This window comes from Larus michahellis, chromosome 1, assembly GCF_964199755.1.
Source record: "Larus michahellis chromosome 1, bLarMic1.1, whole genome shotgun sequence".
NCBI lineage: Eukaryota > Metazoa > Chordata > Aves > Charadriiformes > Laridae > Larus > Larus michahellis.
This window is the reverse complement of record NC_133896.1, coordinates 192862988-192884361: the sequence shown is the minus strand read 5'-3', so window position 1 is coordinate 192884361 and position 21374 is coordinate 192862988. Positions and strand designations below refer to the sequence as shown.

The window sequence follows — 21374 nt, the reverse complement described above, 5'->3', positions numbered from 1 at the left end:
ATGTCTTTAAGGGCACATTTCCTCTGTACTCCTTATGCTTCTAAATAACCACATGCAGTAAGACCAACCTCAAGATGCTATCTCTCCTACTACCGCATCCTAACCTCAACTTCTTGAAAGGTAAAAGCGCAAATAACAATGTTAACTCAATATCAACATCTCCAGCATGGTTTCCAGGCAATGGCGCTCAGCAGAAGTGGTAACTTTGTTCCGTTCCCGACATAGGCGAGGGTTCCCTGAAAATCAGGATGCATCATCTGTTGATGCTTGTGGATGAGACTGGGGTGGTGGTGGGGCTGGGAGTGGGGAGGGTGCTGTGTGGTCAAATACCCCAGCAAAACAGGAGGTTGTTGATTAAAAATTATGCAACTGAGAGGGAAAATGAGGGACTGGAGAGCAACAGGGCCTGCCGATGTTGCTCTGGGCTGATGATTCAAACTGAAATACAGGAAATTCTGTTTAAACATAAGAAAAAACATTTTTACGGTGAGGGTGGTCACTCACCGGAAGAGGTTGCCCAGAGAGGCTGTGGGGTTATTCAAAACACAATGGGATGCTGCCCTGAGCACCCCTCTCTCACCGCCCCTGCTTTCAGCAGAGGGCTTGGGCCAGACGATCTCCTTCCAACCTCAACTTTCTGTGGCTCAGTATTACACTTTTCTACCCTGTACACAAGCATTTGTTCCTTCACCGTGGTGGAATTTGATGACAAGCAGCTACATAAACACGTTTTGCGCAGCCAAAGCCTGCAGGTGGCATGTAGCAGTGGCATTTTCCTTCTTCACAGAGCCACAGTGGGAAAGAGCATTGCTCTTTACCTCTAGCAGCATAACAAAGGCCAGGCAGGATATGCAGAAGATGCTCACTGTATTTTCCCCAAGAGCTGACACTTCAGATTTCACTACTTTATAAAACACCTGAATTTGCAACATTGACAGGTGCTGCAGGCTAAGAGCCCAACATGATTTGGGTCCAATTTCCTCTTCCATTTTCCCCTCATACTTTAATTAGTCTTCCTTTTATAATAACACCTTCTGGAAATGCAGCATGATGCTGGCAAGCCCACTGTAAATTGTTGTTACAATTGTATTTAATACAGCTCATTGCCAGCCATTGTAAAAGCATCTCAGTTCTCTACGGAAATAAGAAACAACATACTACAGTATATCTTTGCATTGCAGTAAAATAATATAATTATATCCTTACACTTATTAAATTACATTGTTTGGTGGAATATACTTAGAAGATAACCAATCCAGCAGCACCTGGCTCAGAACTGGTTTGAATGAACCTAACTTAAAGTAGGCAACTATGTTATGAAATTTCAGCTTTGTGCCAGATTTTTAAAAGCCCAAAACAAACCCAGTCCCGCTTCCTGCTCCTGGTTATTTTTCATCACCTTTAACAGTTAAGTGAAGTCAGATTTTGAAACAATACACAAGTAATGGGAAGCCATTTCTCCATATGCTATTGTTACAAGGCACCTCTGCATCTCCTTAATTCTATAGATCCTTACGCTCCCGCAGCTCCCATTATCTCTGCAACCACGAAGGCTACGCCTTTTGGTTTTTGTCAAAAGATCCATCAGTGCCCATTTTAACGGATGTCTCTTGGTCTCTGGAATGTTCAGTAACAAAAATTCTTAAGAATTAGAAATCAGAGAACTACTGGAGACGCTGACTTTGGTCTCCTCCATAAAGGGCCTAGAACTCAGGCTGGATCTGACTCTCTCTTTTATTCAGGGATACTTTTTCCTCTTCTCATTTCCTTCCAACAACGCTTAAAATCTAATAACTCAAACAGAGAGGGATGAGGAAGATTCTTGCCAGGTAACATCAAGAAGCAGGTGCCATGGTGGGAGGGGAGGGTGGGGGGAAGAGAGAAAACCAGACAAAACAGAAAGAGCAAAAGAGAGAGGCGGCACATTGTTACATGCGCACGGTATGGAAGTGGTGTCAAAACTGTCATGTAACTGTGCCTTGGCCAGCTCTGAGCACGGATGGGACAGGTGGCCTGACACCGACCCCTCACAACCTACCTGATGGGCTACATCTGCACCTGAGCAGCTTTTGATGGGTCCTCAGAATGACAGCACGTACAAATAGGTCATTTCTGCTTCTAATGTTGCCACCGGCTGCGGCAACCCTTGCTACTTGTAGAGAAAATAAGAGCCAAAAATCAGCCCAGAGGAGCTGATGCAGATGACACTGGCAAAACATTGACCAAATCTCAAAACAAAGATCTGAATTTATACTAGCACAGGAACAGAATACCAAACAGAAAATAACTTAAAGATTAATTTTATTAAAAACGAAACGTGCTTGGTAACCCACATACTTGTAAATCTGCCAAAAGAAACTCTCTTCCGCTTAATTTTTAGAACCAGAAAGTGGGTGAAATTCCATGGGTTAGGAAGTATGCACAACACGGAAATAAAATTTTAATATCCCAGCTCTCAGGTTTACCAGGGAAGAATACAAACAACCTAAAAACAGCCCAGAAGGACTCAATCATTCCCCAGCTGCTAAAGGAAAGGCAGAGGAGCCGGGGAAAGCAAATTACCAGCTTTCCAACTGCAAAGTGGATGAGCGACAAGCCCTTTACCTCATTGAGAAGCACGACATGAACCACCGCGTGCTACAGGGTTCGACTATCTCAAATGCCCTAAAATCTGCCACAAACTTGCATCTTATCCCATAGGGCCAGTTTTACGTTTCATTTACCGACCTAGCTGGAGCAGTACAAACGTGTATCCAGGCAGCTCCCGACTGATTGCCTAGCTGAAAAATGTCAGGGGAAAAAAACCAAACGACTCCCACAATTATTTCTACGACAACCTCGTTAAATTGGCTCCAGAGCTGAGTAGGTACGGAATATTTCAAATGTTACAAATCACGAAAGCCTTGCTACAAAATGCCCACTTCTGGTTTGAGTCTTTCTGAAGAGCCATTATGATAAATGGAAAGATTATGCAGAGAAGAAAATAAGCATCCCCCACCAAAACTCCCCTTCCCTGGTCGAGAATCATCCCTGAAACACATAGCTCAAAGCAATTTGAAGATAATTAAAATGTTGATGTGCAGAGACTGTTGCTTATTGTGCTGACCAACACTAATTAATTATTTCTTTGTGATTCCAACTGTCTGTATCCATATGCCACCTATGGTCTTTATATTTTGGTATCACGTACTTTGAGTAAAGGTCTCTTCTGTGTGTGTAAAGTGTCTAGCACAATTCCCTCTCATATATGATTAGTGATCCCTAATGATAATTGAAAACCATAATTGAAAACGTAATTGAACATATGAACAAAAAGAAGCTTAATACATTTTCTAGATTAATGAAGAGCACACCAATGGGCAAAACATCCTAATAAGACAAAGCTCCCCTCCTGCTAAAGAACAAAGGGAAAAGTGGCTATACACACCAGAAGTCAGAGGGAAAAAATGTCAAAATTAATTTAGCACTTCTCTTCCTTGAAAGCACGCTGCTGAACCATTCAAAGCTGTAATACCTCAAAACCCAGCATCAAGCAGACAGCTTTGCGTGGCCTACATACTCCTCTCAAAACAAAAAGGCAAAGTGGCACACAGTCACCCTGACAACAGCCAGAGCCCACATGGCAGATAACTGCTGCGTTTTCTTGCAGAAACAAACACGCTCTGCAAACTTTGGTGCTTTTTCCCAAAGTACTCACTGTACAGACCCACAAACGTTAGACACGTGCTGCTAGGACAAAGCATTTTTGGGTTACCCAAAGCTGGGACACAAGTGCAAAGAAGAAAAGAATTGAGATGCTGAGTAAGACCCAAGGTCCAAGCAACCCACCAGGCAGGGCTCGGAACTGCTGAAATAGTACGTCGCCCACGATAACTGCTGCCATATGCTTAGGGAAAAAAAAACCCAAACTAGAAATAGTGCATGTACAGAATGATCCTTGCATTGCCATGTATCGGCCGATGAGATTTTACTTCCGACGTGGGGGGCTCTAGGGTTTCTGTACGCTTCTGCAGTGGTGCAAAGCCCTGCAGTTTGTTCAGCTGCTGTCATCGCAGCAAGTGATATAGGCCGCCGTTCTTAGTTCACCTGCTAAATCTTTCTTATCCTTCTCTTGGCGTGCCTGTGGAAAACTGCCGTCCAGTGGAGTTCATCCAGAAATTTGGAAGATCGTTCATTTATTAAACACTGAAACACGAGCCTCGATGGTACCACTGAATAAGACCCCTGTAAAACCAAATTAGCTTGTAATCCTTCTGGTTAGATAAACTCCACTTCAGTAGAACAGGAGCTTCAGATGAAGCAGCTGGAGGTAATGGAGATTCTTTTTTAATTTACAACGGCTTATTTTGTGTTATGTTAGGGCCTAATGGCATCATTGATTAGACTGCTTTCTGTACTATGAACAATAGCACTTGCTGAAGCTTTCCACCAAAGAAATTAAAATGGCCAAATAACCTTTTTTCCCCTAATATCTCTCCCCCAATAATCTTTTCTTCAAATGCATTATGCACCCCCTGACTGCCAGCCTCCGACATGAAAGCATTTCTATTTTACTGAAATCCTTTTATGTAGTTGTTTCTGTTACTCTTGCACTGTCTGACCAAACCAACCACACAAACCCCACAAAATGCGAAGTTAAACGCTGCTACTCATGAAGCTCTAGCAACGTTAATTTGCCTTGGAAGCAGAAAAGAGAAAGGAGGAGACCGTCCCATCTCCTGAACTTTTGTGTCTTTGCTGTAATGATAATACCTCCTTGTACTGACAAATTACTGGTGTTGAAATACAACTGTAATCCCCACATATTCTGGACAGCCGCGGCCAGCAAGACACTGAGGTGACCGCAGTGAGCACGACATGCTGGAGCTGCCACATAACCAAAAATTACCCTTACAAACAGCTCATTTCATAAAAACAAAGACTGACAAATGTCATTTGTTACCTTTATTTGTAAGACCTGCAGCAGTCAGGCAAAGCTGTTAAGGGATCAACCCCAAATTTTTAGATGAGAAATACTTTACTTACACCTTGTCCTCTGAACTTATCTGCCCAATGAGCAAATAATCATGAGTCACCACCCAAAAAGTGGAGGAAGATGGCAGCACGCTCCCCAAGCCATCACCCAAAATTGTGAACTGAGGGGGTGACGGGGCACAAATCCGGTATAACCAGTCGAATCCAATATGCTTTTACTATCACAGAAAAGTTGATTGCCTGGATTTTGCCTCCCAATCATTTCAAGAATCACGCCTGACAGTGGGAAACCAGAATTCTATTGAAACAACTGAATTTAGGAAAAAGCTGCCCTGAATTCTCTTTTTCTCAGATACACACACACTGAGCAGATGGAGGAGAGACAGCGAGCTCCCTGCTAGTCACATCAGCTCAGGAGCCAGACATTACAAACCCTGTCTGATCCAGCTCTTGTGGAAATCAATAAAAGCCCTTCGCTGAAGACCACGGGAGGTGGAAAATAACCCTTCTCCACGCTTCAGCCAGAATGTGTGAATGAGAAAAAACTGACAGCTTTCTTCCCCTCTGATTTTCATGGCGCGTAAAGATCCAGATTATAAAACACAATTAGTCATCTGTGAATTTTTGCTCTGCTTGCTTGGCACAAATAAAGCTCCCGTCTAGGTGTGAATCAGGGAGACAGGCATCACCTTGCACTTTGACAAGGGGGAGATACTAGTAGCTGCGCGTGAATAAGCATTATTGCGTTTCAAAGTGCTGTGGATACAGTACGTCCTACAACTAAGAAAATGGTTGGAGTGGACAGAAAGAGGACTGAAAAAGGGCTCCTTGTTCCTTAAAAAGAAAAAAAACGCCATTTCGCATTGATGAAAAACAAAGAAAAAACAATCCAGACACCAGGATTCATCTTTTATCAGCTGGATAACCTGAAATTCAGCTGGCTATTGTAAACATCTAGAAAGACTGTGACACTTACTGGAGCCTCTATCTTTGAAATCAAAGAAATGTTTCACAGAATTTGCTCTCAAGTGCTTCCTTGGCACCAGCTTACAATAAGCATTCAATTATTCCTGCGTCCCCCAGCTTTAATGGCATTCATCACTGCAAACTCATTTGGCTGAGGACCCATTTGCGCTGGCCACATCATGTCTACAGATTTTGTTCTCATTTTGCCTTGCATTCTTGTGAGCTCCAATATTTATGACTTTACACATGGCTCATATTTTGCTCATAAACATCCAATCAGTTTAATTTTCTATACTGTTTCTAGACATAGATCCAAGAAGAGAAGAAACGGGGGCTTCACTGTGTCCAAGTTAACTCCATCATAACATTAGGATGATGTTAATAAATATTACCAATCAGAAAAAAGAAAACATGAGAATCCATTTAAAAAAAAATTCTCAAAGTTATACTCACTGCTGGTAGAGGACATACGGCTGTACTCAGACCTGCAAGACAAAGATTTTAGTTAGACCATTTAGCTAGACTATTAAATCTAGAAGAGATAATGAAAAATGTACCACATCTATCTAACTCATATTGGATATTAAGATAGCTTAACACCCATTTAGCATTATTTTTGTGCTAAAATAATAACTGGAACAGGCTTTGAACATGGCCTCAGAAAAACTGGCATCTTGCATGAATTTTGAAAACACCTACATAAAGCAACTAGGGGTTTATCTAGAGCCTATTCATGCTACCTACCTTTAAGTGTAAAAATTAAAGCTCAAAAGGCTCTCTACAAGAAAAAATAGGCTGCTTCAGACACAGGTTAGGAGCAAAAGACTACTAGATTTTGACTCTACTCCTCATCTTCCTCACCTTATGGCCTCTAAATGCTGCTTTGCAGGTTTTTTCTTTTTTTAAGAGAACTCTACTCAAAGAGCAGAATTTTTATTGTTCTTCGGTCACAACTACCAGGGAAGACACAAAATGAGTAACAAAACATAAACATTTAGATGGCAAAGCTTTTTCTTTAGGAAACACTTTTCGTCTTTGAGACATCTCTCAGTAAAACCACAGGCCCTTTGGTTCTCCTTCAGTGTGTACTGGATGTCTCCTGGTTTCAGCTGGGATAGAGTTAATTTTCTTTCTAGTGGCTGCTACAGTTTCAAATTTGGTCTGAAAGGAATGTCAATAATGTCTATTGTTTTAGTTGTTGCTAGGTGATGTTTATAGGATTCAAGGACTTTTTTCAGCTTCCCACAGAAGCTGAGAAGGAGCATAGACAGAACAATGGAATGGCCAAGGGAATATTCCATACCATAGACATCACACTCAGTATATAAATGGGGTTGGCTGCGGGGCAGGAAGCCACAATCACTGCTCAGGAAGGTACCGATTTCACCAATTTACCAGGTGGTGAGGATGACTTGTGTCATTATTATTATTATTGTTGTTATTATTGCTGTTTTTCTTTTCTGATATTGTTCTATCAAACTGTCTTTATCTCAGCCCATGAGGTGTTGGGGTTTCCCCCCCCTCCTTTTCTCCCTCTTGTCCCTGCCCTGCTGCATGGTCCTAGCTGCCGGCTGGGGTTAAACCATGACACTGGATTACCCGTGAGAAAGTCAGAGCAGTTAAGTATTTCCAGCAACAGTGCAATTAATTTTGCAGCTGCATATAACCCCAAACTCCTGAAAACCCCATTCTGGGCTGATTAAAACTCATAAACATGGCCCATTTATGTCCTGAAGATTCAGAAATACTAAGGTAAAACCACCACACCATCACCAAATATTAAAAAAAAAAATAAAATAAAAATTTCCACTTCTGAGGCCCTACCTGTGACTTCTGAGTGTTTGGTTTTGGAGTTCACAGTCACACAGCCTCCACTCCCCACCTCGCTGGGTCCCCAAAACAGACCCCTCTCACCAGAGCTCTCTGCCACAATTAACGTCTCGCCTGTATGCCCTGCAGTGCCCCGAACATAACAGGCAAACTGTTCGGGGAGCCGTAACACAGTTCTTGGATCCTAACCTAAATGCTTGTTTTATATAAATAATTGCAACAAGTTTGCAATATTACTGTAAATTAAAAAAACATGTGAACTTTGACTCCTATGATATTTATCTGGAAATAGACACCATCTAAGCATATTCTCAGGATACCTTCATACTCTAGGGTCCCGAGCATCCAAGGGAATAAAGGACATCAACCCCATGTAACTACAGTGGCTGCTTTCAATTGTAATATGGACATATCTCTGCAGAAGAAACAACGCAATTACAATCATCACCATATTTCATAGCCCCTTGCTTAGCAGTCAGTACTCATAGAATCATAGAATCTTCATGGTTGGAAAGGACCTTTGAGATCATCGAGTCCAACCAAACAATCTACAATCTCTGCCACTAGAGCATGCCCTGAAGTGCCACATCTAGACGTTTCTTAAACACCTCTAGGGATGGTGACTCAACCACCGCCCTGGGCAGGCTGTTCCAGTGCCTGACCACTCTTTCAGTAAAGTAATTCTTCCCAATATCTAATCTAAACCTCCCCTGCTGCAACTTCAGACCATTTCCTCTGGTCCTGTCATTATTCACCTGGGAGAAGAGGCCAACACCCACCTCTCTCCAACCTCCTTTCAGGTAGTTGTAGAGGGCAATGAGGTCTCCCCTCAGCCTCCTCTTCTCCAAGCTAAACATGCCCAGCTCCCTCAGCCTCTCCTCATATGACCTGGTCTCCAGACCCCTCACCAGCCTGGTAGCTCTCCTCTGGACACGCTCCAGCACTTCAATGTCCCTCTTGTACAGAGGGGCCCAGAACTGAACACAGGACTCGAGGTGAGGCCTCCCCAGTGCCGAGTACAGAGGCACCATCACTTCCCTGCTCCTGCTGGCCACGCTATTCCTGATACAAGCCAGAATGCTGTTGGCCTTCTTGGCCACCTGGGCACACTGCTGGCTCATGTTAAGCTGACCGGCCACCAGCACCACCCCAGGTCCTTTTCTGCTGGGCAGCTTTCCAGCCACTCTTCCCCAAGCCTGTAGCGTTGCTTGGGGTTGTTGTGACTGAAATGCAGGACCCGGCACTTGGCCTTATTAAACCTCACACAGTTGGCCTTGGCCCATCGATCCAGCCTGTCCAGGTCCCTCTGTAGAGCCTTCCTACCCTCAAGCAGATCAACACTCCCACCTAGTTTGGTGTCATCTGCAAACTTACTGAGGGTGCACTCAATCCCCTCATCCAGATCATCGATAAAGATATTAAACAAAACTGGCCATAAAACTGAGCTCTGAGGGACACCACTGGTGACCGGATGCCAAGAGGATTTCACCCCATTAATCACAACTCTCTGGGCACGGCCAAACCATCCAGCCAGTTTTTAACCCAGCGAAGACTACACTTGTCTATGCCATGATTCGCCAGCTTCTCCAGGAGAATGCTGTGGGGGACGGTGTCAAAGGCCTTACCAAAGTACAGATAGACAAGGCCCACAGCCTTCCCCGCATCCAGAAGGCGGGTCACATGTTCATAGAAAGAGATCAGGTTGGTTACGCAAGAGATCAGGTTGGTTAAGCATGATCTACTCTGCAGATCAGATGCTAAAACTACTGGTTTAGGTGACAAAGACCACGAGGAACTACCCCCAACTCCTCTTGCCAATCCTGCTGGACCGGCAAAAGGTGACACAATCTGAATTTTTTGCAATACTCGAGAAAAATAATCCACCAATACCATCGAGTACCATGAGGTTATCGTAGCTTTTGGAGAAGGTCTGTGTAATGCTGGGCCAAGAGTTGCTGATGGGGGCTTGCAGCAGTCTCTCACTCTCCCTCCTTTACCCCAGCCACTTTTGTAATGCCAGGGAGCAAGTAAACATCTTTGTCACACATGGCAGAGATCACAATTAGGTCACTGGCAGCCCCTCTCAGCCACCCGATATATACCTGCCAAATAGTACCTCCTCCGTGAATAAAATGCTGTCCCTCAACCAACCTCCCCCAGGACCCTTGTGTAGCTGGGAAAGGCAGAGGCAGTAACGACATGAGCAGAGGAGACCTTCTTCTGCCTTCTGCTGGGCCATGTACCCACCACCAGTCTGGCCCCGGGCAGGGACCAAGGGGAAGCCATCCCAGGGGCTGGCTGAGTAGTGCTGTGCGGACCACAAAACGTGCACGGTATTTTCAGCAGCAAGTCACATTGGTTATCATTTTTTTGGCACCACGTATACTTGGAAGGGTGTGAAAACTGCCTACCTGCCACTCTTCACAAGCCCAGAGGCAAGCAATATACATCCAGCTGCCTCCAAGCATCCCAAGCAAGGCTTCATTTAGTCTGCACTTCTGTTTGAAAACAGCCTGGGGCTGTCCTTCAATGTATCTGTGTTCAGCAGTTGGCGGCTAATTCAATATGAATCTGCACTGCTTGTATTTCAGAGAGGGGTGAGACAACATTTTGCCTTTTGCTTACTGCAAGTAGAAGCAGCTTGCTATGACTTCACACTGTTATTTTATTATCCCAAAGTGCTGCAGGCACATTATGGGACACGGAGAATTAATGAGTCCTGAACCGAGGAAGTGGCAGGCTACGTACGGGCAGGACATGAAAAATGAGACAAGAGGAAAAATAAAAAGATGGGGAGTGAGAAAGGAGGAGACAACGGTGTGCTTGGAGACTAATTGCACAGACGCATTTTAATAGGCTTTAGGACTGTATTGGGGTTTTTTTTGTAATTCTAATATGGTTCAAGCTAATATTTAATTCATGTTTGTTGCATAACTGACATACACAGAATTAAAAAACAAAAGGATAATTAAGCTCAAAGGCTTATGTCAGCCTCAGATGCTGAAATGAAGACTGTACCCTCCCTAAGCCCCCTCTACAGTCAATAAAAAGAGAGGTCTGAAGCGTGTCTCTCCCTTGCTGTTGTTTAGAGATGAAGCCTACAGAAACCACATTCCTAATGGCTATGTGTCTAAAACCAAATGGGACGAATATGAGTCTCTCTGTGTACTCTCAGGGCCAACCTGAATCACCTTTTGTCTTCCCTCTGGCTCCCTCCTTTCTCAGAATTTCTTTGTCCTGAATCTAGTCCTTAAGAACAAAAATAGCAGCAGCGTTAGTAAAGTCCTTAATATTTTCAAAACATTAGCACAAACCATTCAGATTCATGGCATGCGCTGGCAAGTGGCTTACAAAACACATTTTTTTTCCCTTATAGTCAGCTACTTAGGATACTAAATTCTGAAGTTTCTGTAAGTCTTTTAAACACAATGAACATTCCCTTTGACAAGATAACACATTAGAAAAATTAAGCACTAATATAAACATCTCCTGGGTCATGTAGATTCTCTCAACATCAAGCAACTTTGTTCCTTCCCATTCTTTCCATCAAACATCCCGAGTACAGCTTTTATCCATTCCCTTGGAAGAGGATTTTCCCATTAGGGTAACTCAAGAGTAAAGCACTCGTGGGCTTTAATGGTGACAGACTGGGGCCATACTGGGGCTCAGAGGTTCCAGGCCAATTACATGGTCTTGCAGCAAGCTATTTCCTCCGATAGATATTACATTATAGATAAAAGGAAAGAGACATTCAGGACAGAAACCGAACAAATGGAGGACTGTTCCCTTTATAGGCACATAATGAGGAAAAAAATGATCAAAAAGGGTATTGAAGCAGTGGGAGGTACTGAAAAGGAGGGCTCATCGCTCAGTCAAAAGACACATCAGTCTGCAAAGAATTTGTGCTTAACTGTCAGCCCACCAGCAAAGAGGAGCTGTGAACATGTCAAGAGACATTAAAATAGCAATGTAGAAGCTTGAGATAAATGTGGGACCTCGATTCCCATCAGCGCCGTTCAAGGAACAGGACAGTATGTTATCAGAGAGCGTAAGACCATCATGAGCACAAACGATCCTGAGCAATCCTCCAAGATCAGCGTGCACTACTCATTGCTGATTAGTAATAGAGAGCCCCAAAACACCCAAGAAAGGGAAACAGCTCACTGAATACCAGTAAGGAGCTGCCAGCACAACTTGCGACCCAACCTGCTTCTTTGTGCAAGATGCAGGACTATGTTACATCTCTGAATCACACAAGCAACGTCGCTACACCGGTGTGGCACCGTGCTTGGGTTACTCCGGCATGCTGATCAGCCACGGCACAGCATCACGTTAACGTAGCTTCGGCAGTGACATCTACACTAATAAACAACTGCGCTCAAGAGAACCGCCTGGGCCTGAGGCCAACTGCCATGAAACAGTCTGCACCTGTACCATTAAAATATCCTGCCTTCCAAAACAGACTGGCAAGCGGTTTGCCAGGAACAGTCCCTGGGCCATGGTAACGTGGTAAAACAAGTCCCTGGCCCACGCTAAAGCACAACCAATAATCACATGGCAGAGAGCTAGATGGCCCAGTCCAAACCGATGCCACCAACCCTGTTAAGTATTCAGCAACATGGACAACTCAGAGACACCCCCACATGCTGCTTAATGCACTGGCATGGCCGTAACTGGGGTTTCCAAGCCAGGCAGCACCTCCACAAGGCAGTCTGCTGTGTAAAAAACCCACATCTCTCAAGTTATTCTACCACAGTACTACACCACGATATACCCAAGGTCTCCACCGCCAGGACCCCTTAATCCCCTCAAAAAATGAAATCGTGGAAAGTTTACTAGCTCTTCTGCTGTCTGCATCCTTGGCTTGCTCAGGCCTGATGGAATGGCACCTGCTGGATTCACATTTCCCCTGCCTTTTCAACCGAGCGTTGTTTCAGATTTCACTGTTTCATATTAAGAGCTGTATTTAACAGCTTCTTTGCCTTCTCTCCCCCAGAAAGCGCTCCGTGGGGAACACAGGAGGATTTTATAGCAGTTAAAGCCCAATGTGTGAGTCAGAAGATTTAGCTTTGTAGCTCTGTCTTGGGTTTCTTCTCACCAAATTCCTGTGTGTCAGATTACAATCTGCTTCACTCATATCGGTCCAACGCAAATCCATTACCTTCACCGTACTTCTGTAATCAAGGCAACTGCAATAACTCAGAGCATGTTGCCTTAAAACTCCTTGCTCTGGACTTCTAGTCAAGAGATGAAGTCAGATGATGGATTCCCATCCCTCAGCTGTATCTACTACACTCAGGAGCTTATTACCAACAACGCTGCTTGAGGCCCCACATGAGAGACATCATCATCATCATCATTGTATAAGGATGAAGGGTTGTTTGTAATCTTTCAAAATGCATCTGACGGGGCAAGGACCACACTGTCCCTGTGCACCCCACTCACCACTCATTCACACGGCACTCCCCGGAGGGACGCATCAGGTGGCACCTACCTGCCCATCCAAAGCCAGCAGGTGTGTCACCCTCCCAGGGTCCTGTCACTTTTAACTAACAAAAGCAGCAGCCTAACTTACACCAAACACCTAACCTTCACACAGCTACAGTTAGCTGGAGGCAAACCTCTCTGCCCGCTTGGACGTAACCATCACGGGTGTCAGCACAGACCTCCTGGCCACCAGAATGTGCTTTAGAGTCTGTTTCAACTGGCCCAGCCCCAGTGCCACGCGCTAGCAGGTCTGCCCACCCTGACTTTCAACCAAACAGCTTCATTCCACCAATTAAATCCGGTCAGAAATGGTGCCTCAACCCCAATTTGTGACAAATAGCTCCACTTCATATTATTTGAATGTAAAACCAGAGACAAGCTGTCTACCTTGCCACATCTGGAATGATGGATATATAGGAAGCAAAAGTCTCAGAGGAAAAAAAAAAAAAAAAAAAAGAATGCCCAAGGTAAAAACAGGCCTTAAAATAGGTTTCAGCAGCAGTGATTTCTATTCCTAAGAGTTTCTCATAGATGGATGAAATGTGTGACAAGACTGACGTGTCATGTTAGAAGGACTACCATACAGATGACAAAGTCGTAAATGCTGAATGCCCTAAAGCTAGAAACATGTGACATGAAAACAACCTCTCACCATTCAACTATTCATTTAATAATTTAAGCAACCCATTCTGACTGAGGACACACATGAATTACAATTTTCTTAGTACTTTTTCCTTTAAGTGTTGTCTCCTATTAGCAATTGTATTTTCTGTTTTAGAGTCTCACACATTTTACAGAACTGCAACAAACAAATAAATATTTTTTTTTTATCTGCTTAACAGATAAGTTAACAGAGGCCAGGGTCACACATACAGCTATGGAGATCCACACGGAAAACCAACAAACAAGTAAAGCACCGTCAAAAAATTAACATAATCTCTGCAAAATTAATTTGAAGGATAGAACCACAGGAGAAAATTAAAAGGAGGGATCAAACCTTACCAAACAGTAATGGATTTTGCTAAACAAATGTTAAAAATAGCTGCTGCATGGTACGATGCCCTAAGCTTCAAGCATCTTTTGTTCATCTGTTTTACCATAGGTTTCTCTATATATCATTGAACTGTTCCTTGGCAGTTGTCTGATACCAAAGAGACAGTATAATTTTTCTTCTTCCTAAATTTCGTCAAATACTCAGCAATTAACTACTAATGAATTCGGTTTGCATCATAAATATTTAGGTTTTTAACTTATTAAACAGAGAAAAAAAATCCCAGCCTCATACTTCAGTGAAGTTTCCCCATTTTCTCTAAGAAAATAAATAAATTTTTGAAATACAAGTGGAAAAGCTGCAACTTCAAATAAGTTAAAAGTTATAACATCTCAAAACTTTAGCTGATTTCTAAGTGAGAAAGGAGAAAACTAAGCGCTTAGGGAAATTTTAATACTATTAGCAAGCAAGCTAATGATTAAAGTGTGAACCCTTTAAGACATGGGCTTTCACAGCTGTCTAAGGGAACAAGTGAAGTTCTGCTGGGGATTGTCACATATGTCGAAATCTTCATTAATGCCAGCTACTTCACTGAAGTGTTATGCTCGGTTAAGGCATATACACTCAATAAATAGGAGGGAGCATTCCAACAGCAGTGGTTCTTGAACACAGCTAACAGGACCAAATAAAAGCTTAGGAATCAAAAAAACTTAAGACTTTTAGGTCTCAGAAACTACCCGTTTTCCACATTCACTATGCGTCACTCGGGATATCAGTCCTGAATACAACGACTTCAGCTGACGCTTTGCCCGTCACATCAGCGGTAGCAAGAATCCGTCTCGTTGCTTCAAAACTACATGCCTAACAACTTCCAAAATTGTTTTAGTTTGTCACCTTGGGAGTTTCAGCCCCCAAAAACTTTGCTCTGGTCTTCAGAGTAAGGATAGTGAAATAACAGCATTTGCGTGGCTTGTAAAACCAAGATAATTTGAAAATGAACATTTCTACAACTCATTTTAGGTAGCTTAGTATTAATTTTTCTAGCTTTTTTGTTTTTCTTTACAGTTTATGTACAGTGCTTTAAACATACATATTTCTCCTCCCTTCAATTTCTTCCACTTGCTTTTCCTTTTGCTTTCTAATCAAAGACCAATACAAGACCATTTTTTATTTCCTAATGTCAGGTTTTACAGTACAAATCCAGTACTGAAATTATTACCAGAGAAAGCTGTCTCGCATACTGCTGGGGTAAAAGATTTCAGTAGCTGAAGAAATAAGGTTTTTATACTAAAAAGCCCCAAAACAGATTTCCCAAGAAGACACAATTTGTGCAGGCAAAATCTCTAAGGCCAAGGATGGTCAAACTCTTTCAAATCTCATCAATATAAACTATTTGGCTTATATATTCTACTCCCTTTACTTAGGTACTTGACAACACCAGCTCAACCCATTCTTATTGGATTCAGGAACTCAAAATACACTTTTTTTTGTTCAGCGGCTTCTTTGCCAACCCCATTTACCGAGGCAAATGCAGGAAGAGGAAGGTATTTTCCAACGGATTAGGAAAATGAAGGCTTCGAGCTGTAATCGATCTTGCCTGCACAGAGTTCGACCTGCTCTTGTAGCTGGAAGCCACAGCAAAACCTTAAGAAACATATGCCCTGTAGGGCACTTGATGTATTTGTTTGGTTAGCTGCTATAAGCAGCTTCAGCGTAAGGCTCTCTATAGGGGCTCAAACATCATTACACGCGATCATCGAGATGACAAGGGCTTGCAGCGCCTGGATTTACTACAGTCACTACCCGCTATTGTTCCCTGACTGACAGAAAGGGACCGCTTGATGCAAAACTGTTATTGAATTACTCTGACAGTTGTCTCTCCTTGTACTTTCAGAAGATGACAGCTGAACGTCATACTAGTTAATGAATTTTTTTATTTTTTTTTTAAGCCATTGAGTAACTGGAGAAAACCGAAAAGAGCTCAATTTAGCAATAGCTATGATGGGACTGAGACAAAGCAAAAAGCAGATCTTCTGGGAAGCGGGAAAAGCAAGTGCTGCGAACAGTTGGTTTGGTGAGAAAGCTGAAATATAAACATTGTGAGAGAGACATACGCAACGTGTTTATGAGACTAAAATAGCTGCTAAACAGAACTAAAAATAATAACTGAAATGCAGAGACCCGTTGCTTTTCAAAACAAACTTCAGTGCAAAGCACTGCAGTTATTAATTGCCACAGGTCATTGTTCAAATTCCTCGGACAGACCTACACCTTCCAGTGTCGAGCCTGGGACAGGGATGCTTCATAAAATCATCAGCTTTAGCACCTCTTTAGCAGCGGACACAAGCAGCTGTCACGCTGGTCACCGAGGTCTAAAAGCTAATGTCACCAGCTGTGTCACATCCTTCTGAGTGTGCCTCCCGAGGAAACCCAGGTTTTCCTATTCCAGATAAACACAGCAAATGAAGAGTGACTTGACCAGTCAAGGATTTTTTGAGCTTTGGACCAGACATGAATTCACTGGCTACTTTGTCTTCCTTTTACCCACATTCCCCAAAAATGAACCCTGTTATCCCACTATCTGGAAAGAGGCCTGGATTTTTCCTTTAAGTTCGTGTCACATAAAACATTTTAAAACTTTCCCCATTAGGTGTGACCACAATACTACAACTATTTAAGGTTAGGGAAAAAATCCTTAACTTCCCAGACCACAGAAGAGATTAAAAAATTTGATTTGAATTAGTAGTTGGATGTATGGAAAAGATCGCTGCATTCCATTTCCACTGTTTTTTTGTTAAATTTGTAATATCGCTACTTCAGTTTCGGTGCTGGGCACCTGATGCCACTTTGCAAAAAAGAATGGTCTTTACAGTTTTGTTATCCTCTCGGTCTCATACATCAGTGTGGTGCCCTGATGGAACAGTAGGTGCTATTACTCACCAGCATCAGTCTGAGATTAGGGTACCTGCTTTTTCCCTGAAGCTCAGCATGTGCTTTTAAGGTAGGAAGAAGAGAAAGAGTCAAAGAACGAACAGGAACGCTGTCTGACCTGTGCCCATGCAACAGTCAGACTAGAGACCAAAGGAAATACACCAGAGAAGGTGCTGGGAGAAATACAGTTGGGAAAGCAAGAAGGGAGCAGAACGAAGACCTAGGAGAGAACAGTGTTAAAATGAGCGGGCAACCTCTTTTTGTCTGGAGCTAGAGAAGGAGCAAAGGCTCACTAACAAGATGACACGGCAGCAGCATGTAGGACAGGCTGGAAAGCACTTCCGTCCCACTCCCACAGAGACGGGCTGAAGGTGGGAGCTGAACTGGGGATCCCACGGATCACTCTTGCAGCTCCATAATCTTAGCAGAAGTCATCCAACTAACAAATATAGCACACCTCTGGCAGCAGGGTCACGAAGTCAGAAAAAAAAAAAAAGTCATTCTCCTTGATTCTTACATGACACTTACAGGTTGGACAACCACCACCAGAGTTTGCAGCATTTCATAGGTCGGTACAATGAGCCTCATGACAACAGCCACTCAATTTCAGGGTACTTACAAATTTAACCTGCTTTTGTGGCTCTCTCATGGCGCTTCTAAGGAGTCAGCTCTTTCTGCCTGATGTTGTCCAGGTGTCACTGCCACAAGGACAGCATTAGGTATCTGGGCATGCTTCCAGACGATCCTCAACACAAGTTATACTGGGATACAGTGATGGTGCAGCACCAAGCCCTGACCAATAGTGTCTACGGCCCCTAAAACACGGTGCTGGGCCCCACCGCTGAGGCAGCACAACGGCCTTGGAGCTCAAACTTAAAGCCCACAGCCACGGTCTCTTAGTGTCTTCCTCCTCACGTGTAGAAAGGGGATGATCATAGAAGCATAGAATCGCCTAGGGTTGGGAGGGACCTTTCAGATCATTGAGCCCAACCATCAACCTAACACTGCCAAAAAACATCACTAAACCATATCCCTAAGCACCACGACCACCCGTCTTTTAAATACCTGCAGGGACGGTGATTCCACCACTTCCCTGGGCAGCCTGTGCCAATGCTTGATAACCCTTTTGGTGTAGAAATTTTTCCTAATATCCAATCCAAACCTCCCCTGGCACAACTTGAGGCTGTTTCCTCTTGTCCTATCGCCTGTTCCTTGGGAGAAGAGACCGACCCCCACCTCGCTACACCCTCCTTTCAGGTAGTTGTAGAGAGCGATAAGGTCTCCCCTCAGCTTCCTTTTGGAGGAGCTTTCCCCTACTCAACCCAAGGAGAGGGTAAATTCCCCCCTGCTTTCCAAGCACGGTGACGCCCCTGGGAAGGCGCGCTCCCCATCTCCAAGGGGATCACACAGAACGCCCTCCCCCACCCACCCCCCCCAACCTCCGTCCGTCGGAGGGGAGCTCAGCCCGGGGGACACGCAGCCCACCCGCGGTCCCAGCCCCGACATTGCCGGGACGCGGCCGCCGGCAACAAGTGCAGCCGCCGGGCGGGCGCTCCGGCCCGGGAGGGAGCTCCCCGCCGCTTCGCCGCCACGGCCCGGCCCGGCCCGGGGAGGAGGCGGAAGGTAAGAGACACCCCCCCACCCCCGCCACTCACCCGCCCGTCTCGGCTCCCGAGTCCACGCAGTCGTCCTCGCCGCCGGGATGCTTCTCCATGGCGGCGGCGGCGGCGGGGCTCCGCGCCCGCCCTCCCGCGGGGGAGCGGCGGCTGCCGCGACCTGCCTCTGCCTTTGCCGCCGCCGCTCCGCCGTCTGCGGGAGGCTGCGGCCGCCGCCGCCCGGCCCGCCCCGGCCCGCCTGCCCGGGGCTCGGAGCCGCTCCTCCGGCCCGGCCCCCCCGCCCCGCCGAGCCCCCCCTTCCCTTCTGCCGCCGCGGGGGAGCCCGGTCGGAAGGGAAAGGGAAGCGCCTGCCTCGCCCGGTCCCCTCGAAATAGCTCCGTCCGGCAGAGAAAAACCTTTCATCCACGCTTGTCGACAGGCCGCCGTGTTTAGATGCTCGTATTTTAGAAACTACTTCGGCACCTTCATGAGATCATTTTTGTTTTTCCAGGTGGAAGAAGGGCTGGGAGGTACGGCGCCCCATATCCAGGGAAAGTTAAGAGATGTTGGATGGACGTCCTCCGCTACCCATCTGGTTTTGGAGGATCTGCTCTCACAGCCCCTTATTTGAAGTCTTGCTCTGTGCGGAGCTTTCTCCAGTCTCACTTTAGTGCTGCCTGGCACTTGCTCATTGCATCAAATATAATCCTTTTGAAATTACACCCAGAAGCGGGCAGCGGATGGTTTTCCAACCCCATGAGAATTTCTGTAATGATGACCAAAAAACCCAATGGGGTGCAAAAAGGAGCATTTTGAATGCTGCCTGTGAAGAAAACGCTGATGTAGGAAAGCCTACTGGCAGTGGGACAGTCATATTCAATAACGTGAGAGTGCAGTGAAAAGTTGTGGATAAGCTCCTGTATCCTGTGCATGTCATGTGTGCCCTCCTGTTTTATATTTAAAGGTGAAAACCTCTCTGTTTCTCCATCGCTTACATAAATACAAATATTCACCCACATAGGTGCGAACCAATCTCTCACTCACGATAAAAAATTAGTCTTTCTTTAATCCACTTGGTCATTCAGGCTGTAGCAGGTGACAAGAGAAGGGGACAGAACTGGTTTGTTGGCTTGTGTCTCCAAGCTGAGAGACCAGCACTAGTGTCTCTTCTGGATCAGGTTCAAGCACCGAACTGGCAGGTGGTGTTCAGTGCTCCCCACAATACCTGGATATTGTGGGACAATTCAAAAAATAAATCTACCCCTAAACTGGGAAACCTCTTACATTAATGTTTTGTGGAAAATATCAGGTTCGATGAATTGACATTTTCTCTTCAAAATTCTCCAACTACCAAATTACTATCAGCTGCAGAAGATGACCATTTGCAGCAAAAAATCAGAATAAAAAAATTAAAAAAAAAAATAATTTTCTTCTGCTTATTATTATTTTTGCCTTACAAAAAAAAAAAGAAGAAAAATAGTGAAAATCTCAATATCTGAGACATAAGATGGACAAGAATGTAAAAATATACTGCACAAGACAATCTTACATTGACATAAGGAGTGTTAAACTGGTTTTGTTTTCTACCAGTACTTTTTTGGCTATATCTGTATTGCATGGCATTGATGTGCTTCATTTCAAGACACATTCGTGCTTGTGAGCGGTACATTAAGCAGTATATAGGCATACAGAAGTAACGTCTAAGATCGTTTAACATAGGCTCGTGCTGGGTGTAGTTCATGCCACTGTTGTCTCTGATAGTGTATGGCCCCGCTTCCCTAAAATAATCTGGATGCGGGAAGGACGCTTGTAAAATCAAAGGAAAGGAGAACACCTTGGGAAGAGCTGTCAAAGTGTTGTTAGCATATTGGAGGAACAACGAGCAGGCACCAAACCCAGAAATGTTCATTATAGAAAATGTTATATATAGAAACTGGCGAATTCCCACTGCTCTGCTGTGGAGAGACGCTGGGCTCCTGTGCAGTCCTGCGGCCTCTTGGCATTCACAGGAGGTCAGTCCACCGTGTGTCTCCAGCGATCTTTAGAAGAAACTTTCAGTCTCTATTATTCATCAAGAATTCAACAAAAATCATTGTAGAGGAAAGTTGGTGTTTAATCTGTTTTGAGTATCTGACTAGGTTTGCGCGCATGTCATTCTGAAAGCGGTATAAATGATACTTCGGTTTACATGGAGCGTTGCACATAAACATTCCCATAAATATAAGGCTTTAGGTATGGAATAAGCCCCTTTAACTACAATCCCTCTTCCATCTTTCCCCCAGCAAGTTGTTAAAAGCTAGGTTGGACAAACTGCTGTAAAAAGTGCTCATACAGAACACTCCTGTACAGGCATCTGCATAGTCGTCGTTCAGAATATACAGAAACAAACTCTTCTGTCCTTCGTGACTGGTAAATTGCCATCTAAACCAATTTACTCACAAAATTAAATGCATGTGATTTCTTTTAGGACTGGGACCAAAATGCTGTGCCTGGCTAGAGAAGTAAGTGTGGTTCTCAGCTAGCTTATATCTGAATCATCCTATTCAGGTAAGAGGCATTAACGTGTTCTCACACATAATGTGATGTTTAAGAGGTTCTTC

The 21374-nt window shown here is 44.3% G+C and overlaps 1 protein-coding gene across 2 annotated transcripts in view; it reads right to left on the bottom strand.

Annotated features, from left to right (window-relative positions):
• FAM124A (family with sequence similarity 124 member A) overlaps positions 1–18986 on the bottom strand; it is a 53361-nt gene extending 34375 nt beyond the window's left edge. Inside the window, exons 1-2 of one of the 2 annotated variants that reach the window (XR_012585278.1) lie at positions 18835–18983; positions 6394–6425 (exon numbers count right to left, since the gene is read on the bottom strand). Coding sequence is in view for 1 of the 2 variants with exons in the window: in XM_074572939.1 (XP_074429040.1) it covers positions 6394–6425; positions 18835–18893 (91 nt within the window). In the remaining variant the exon portion in view is untranslated. Of the gene's footprint in view, positions 1–6393; positions 6426–18834 lie in introns of both variants that reach the window. The other variant, XM_074572939.1, reaches the window with a different exon arrangement.
• Positions 18987–21374: the final 2388 nt, after the last annotated feature.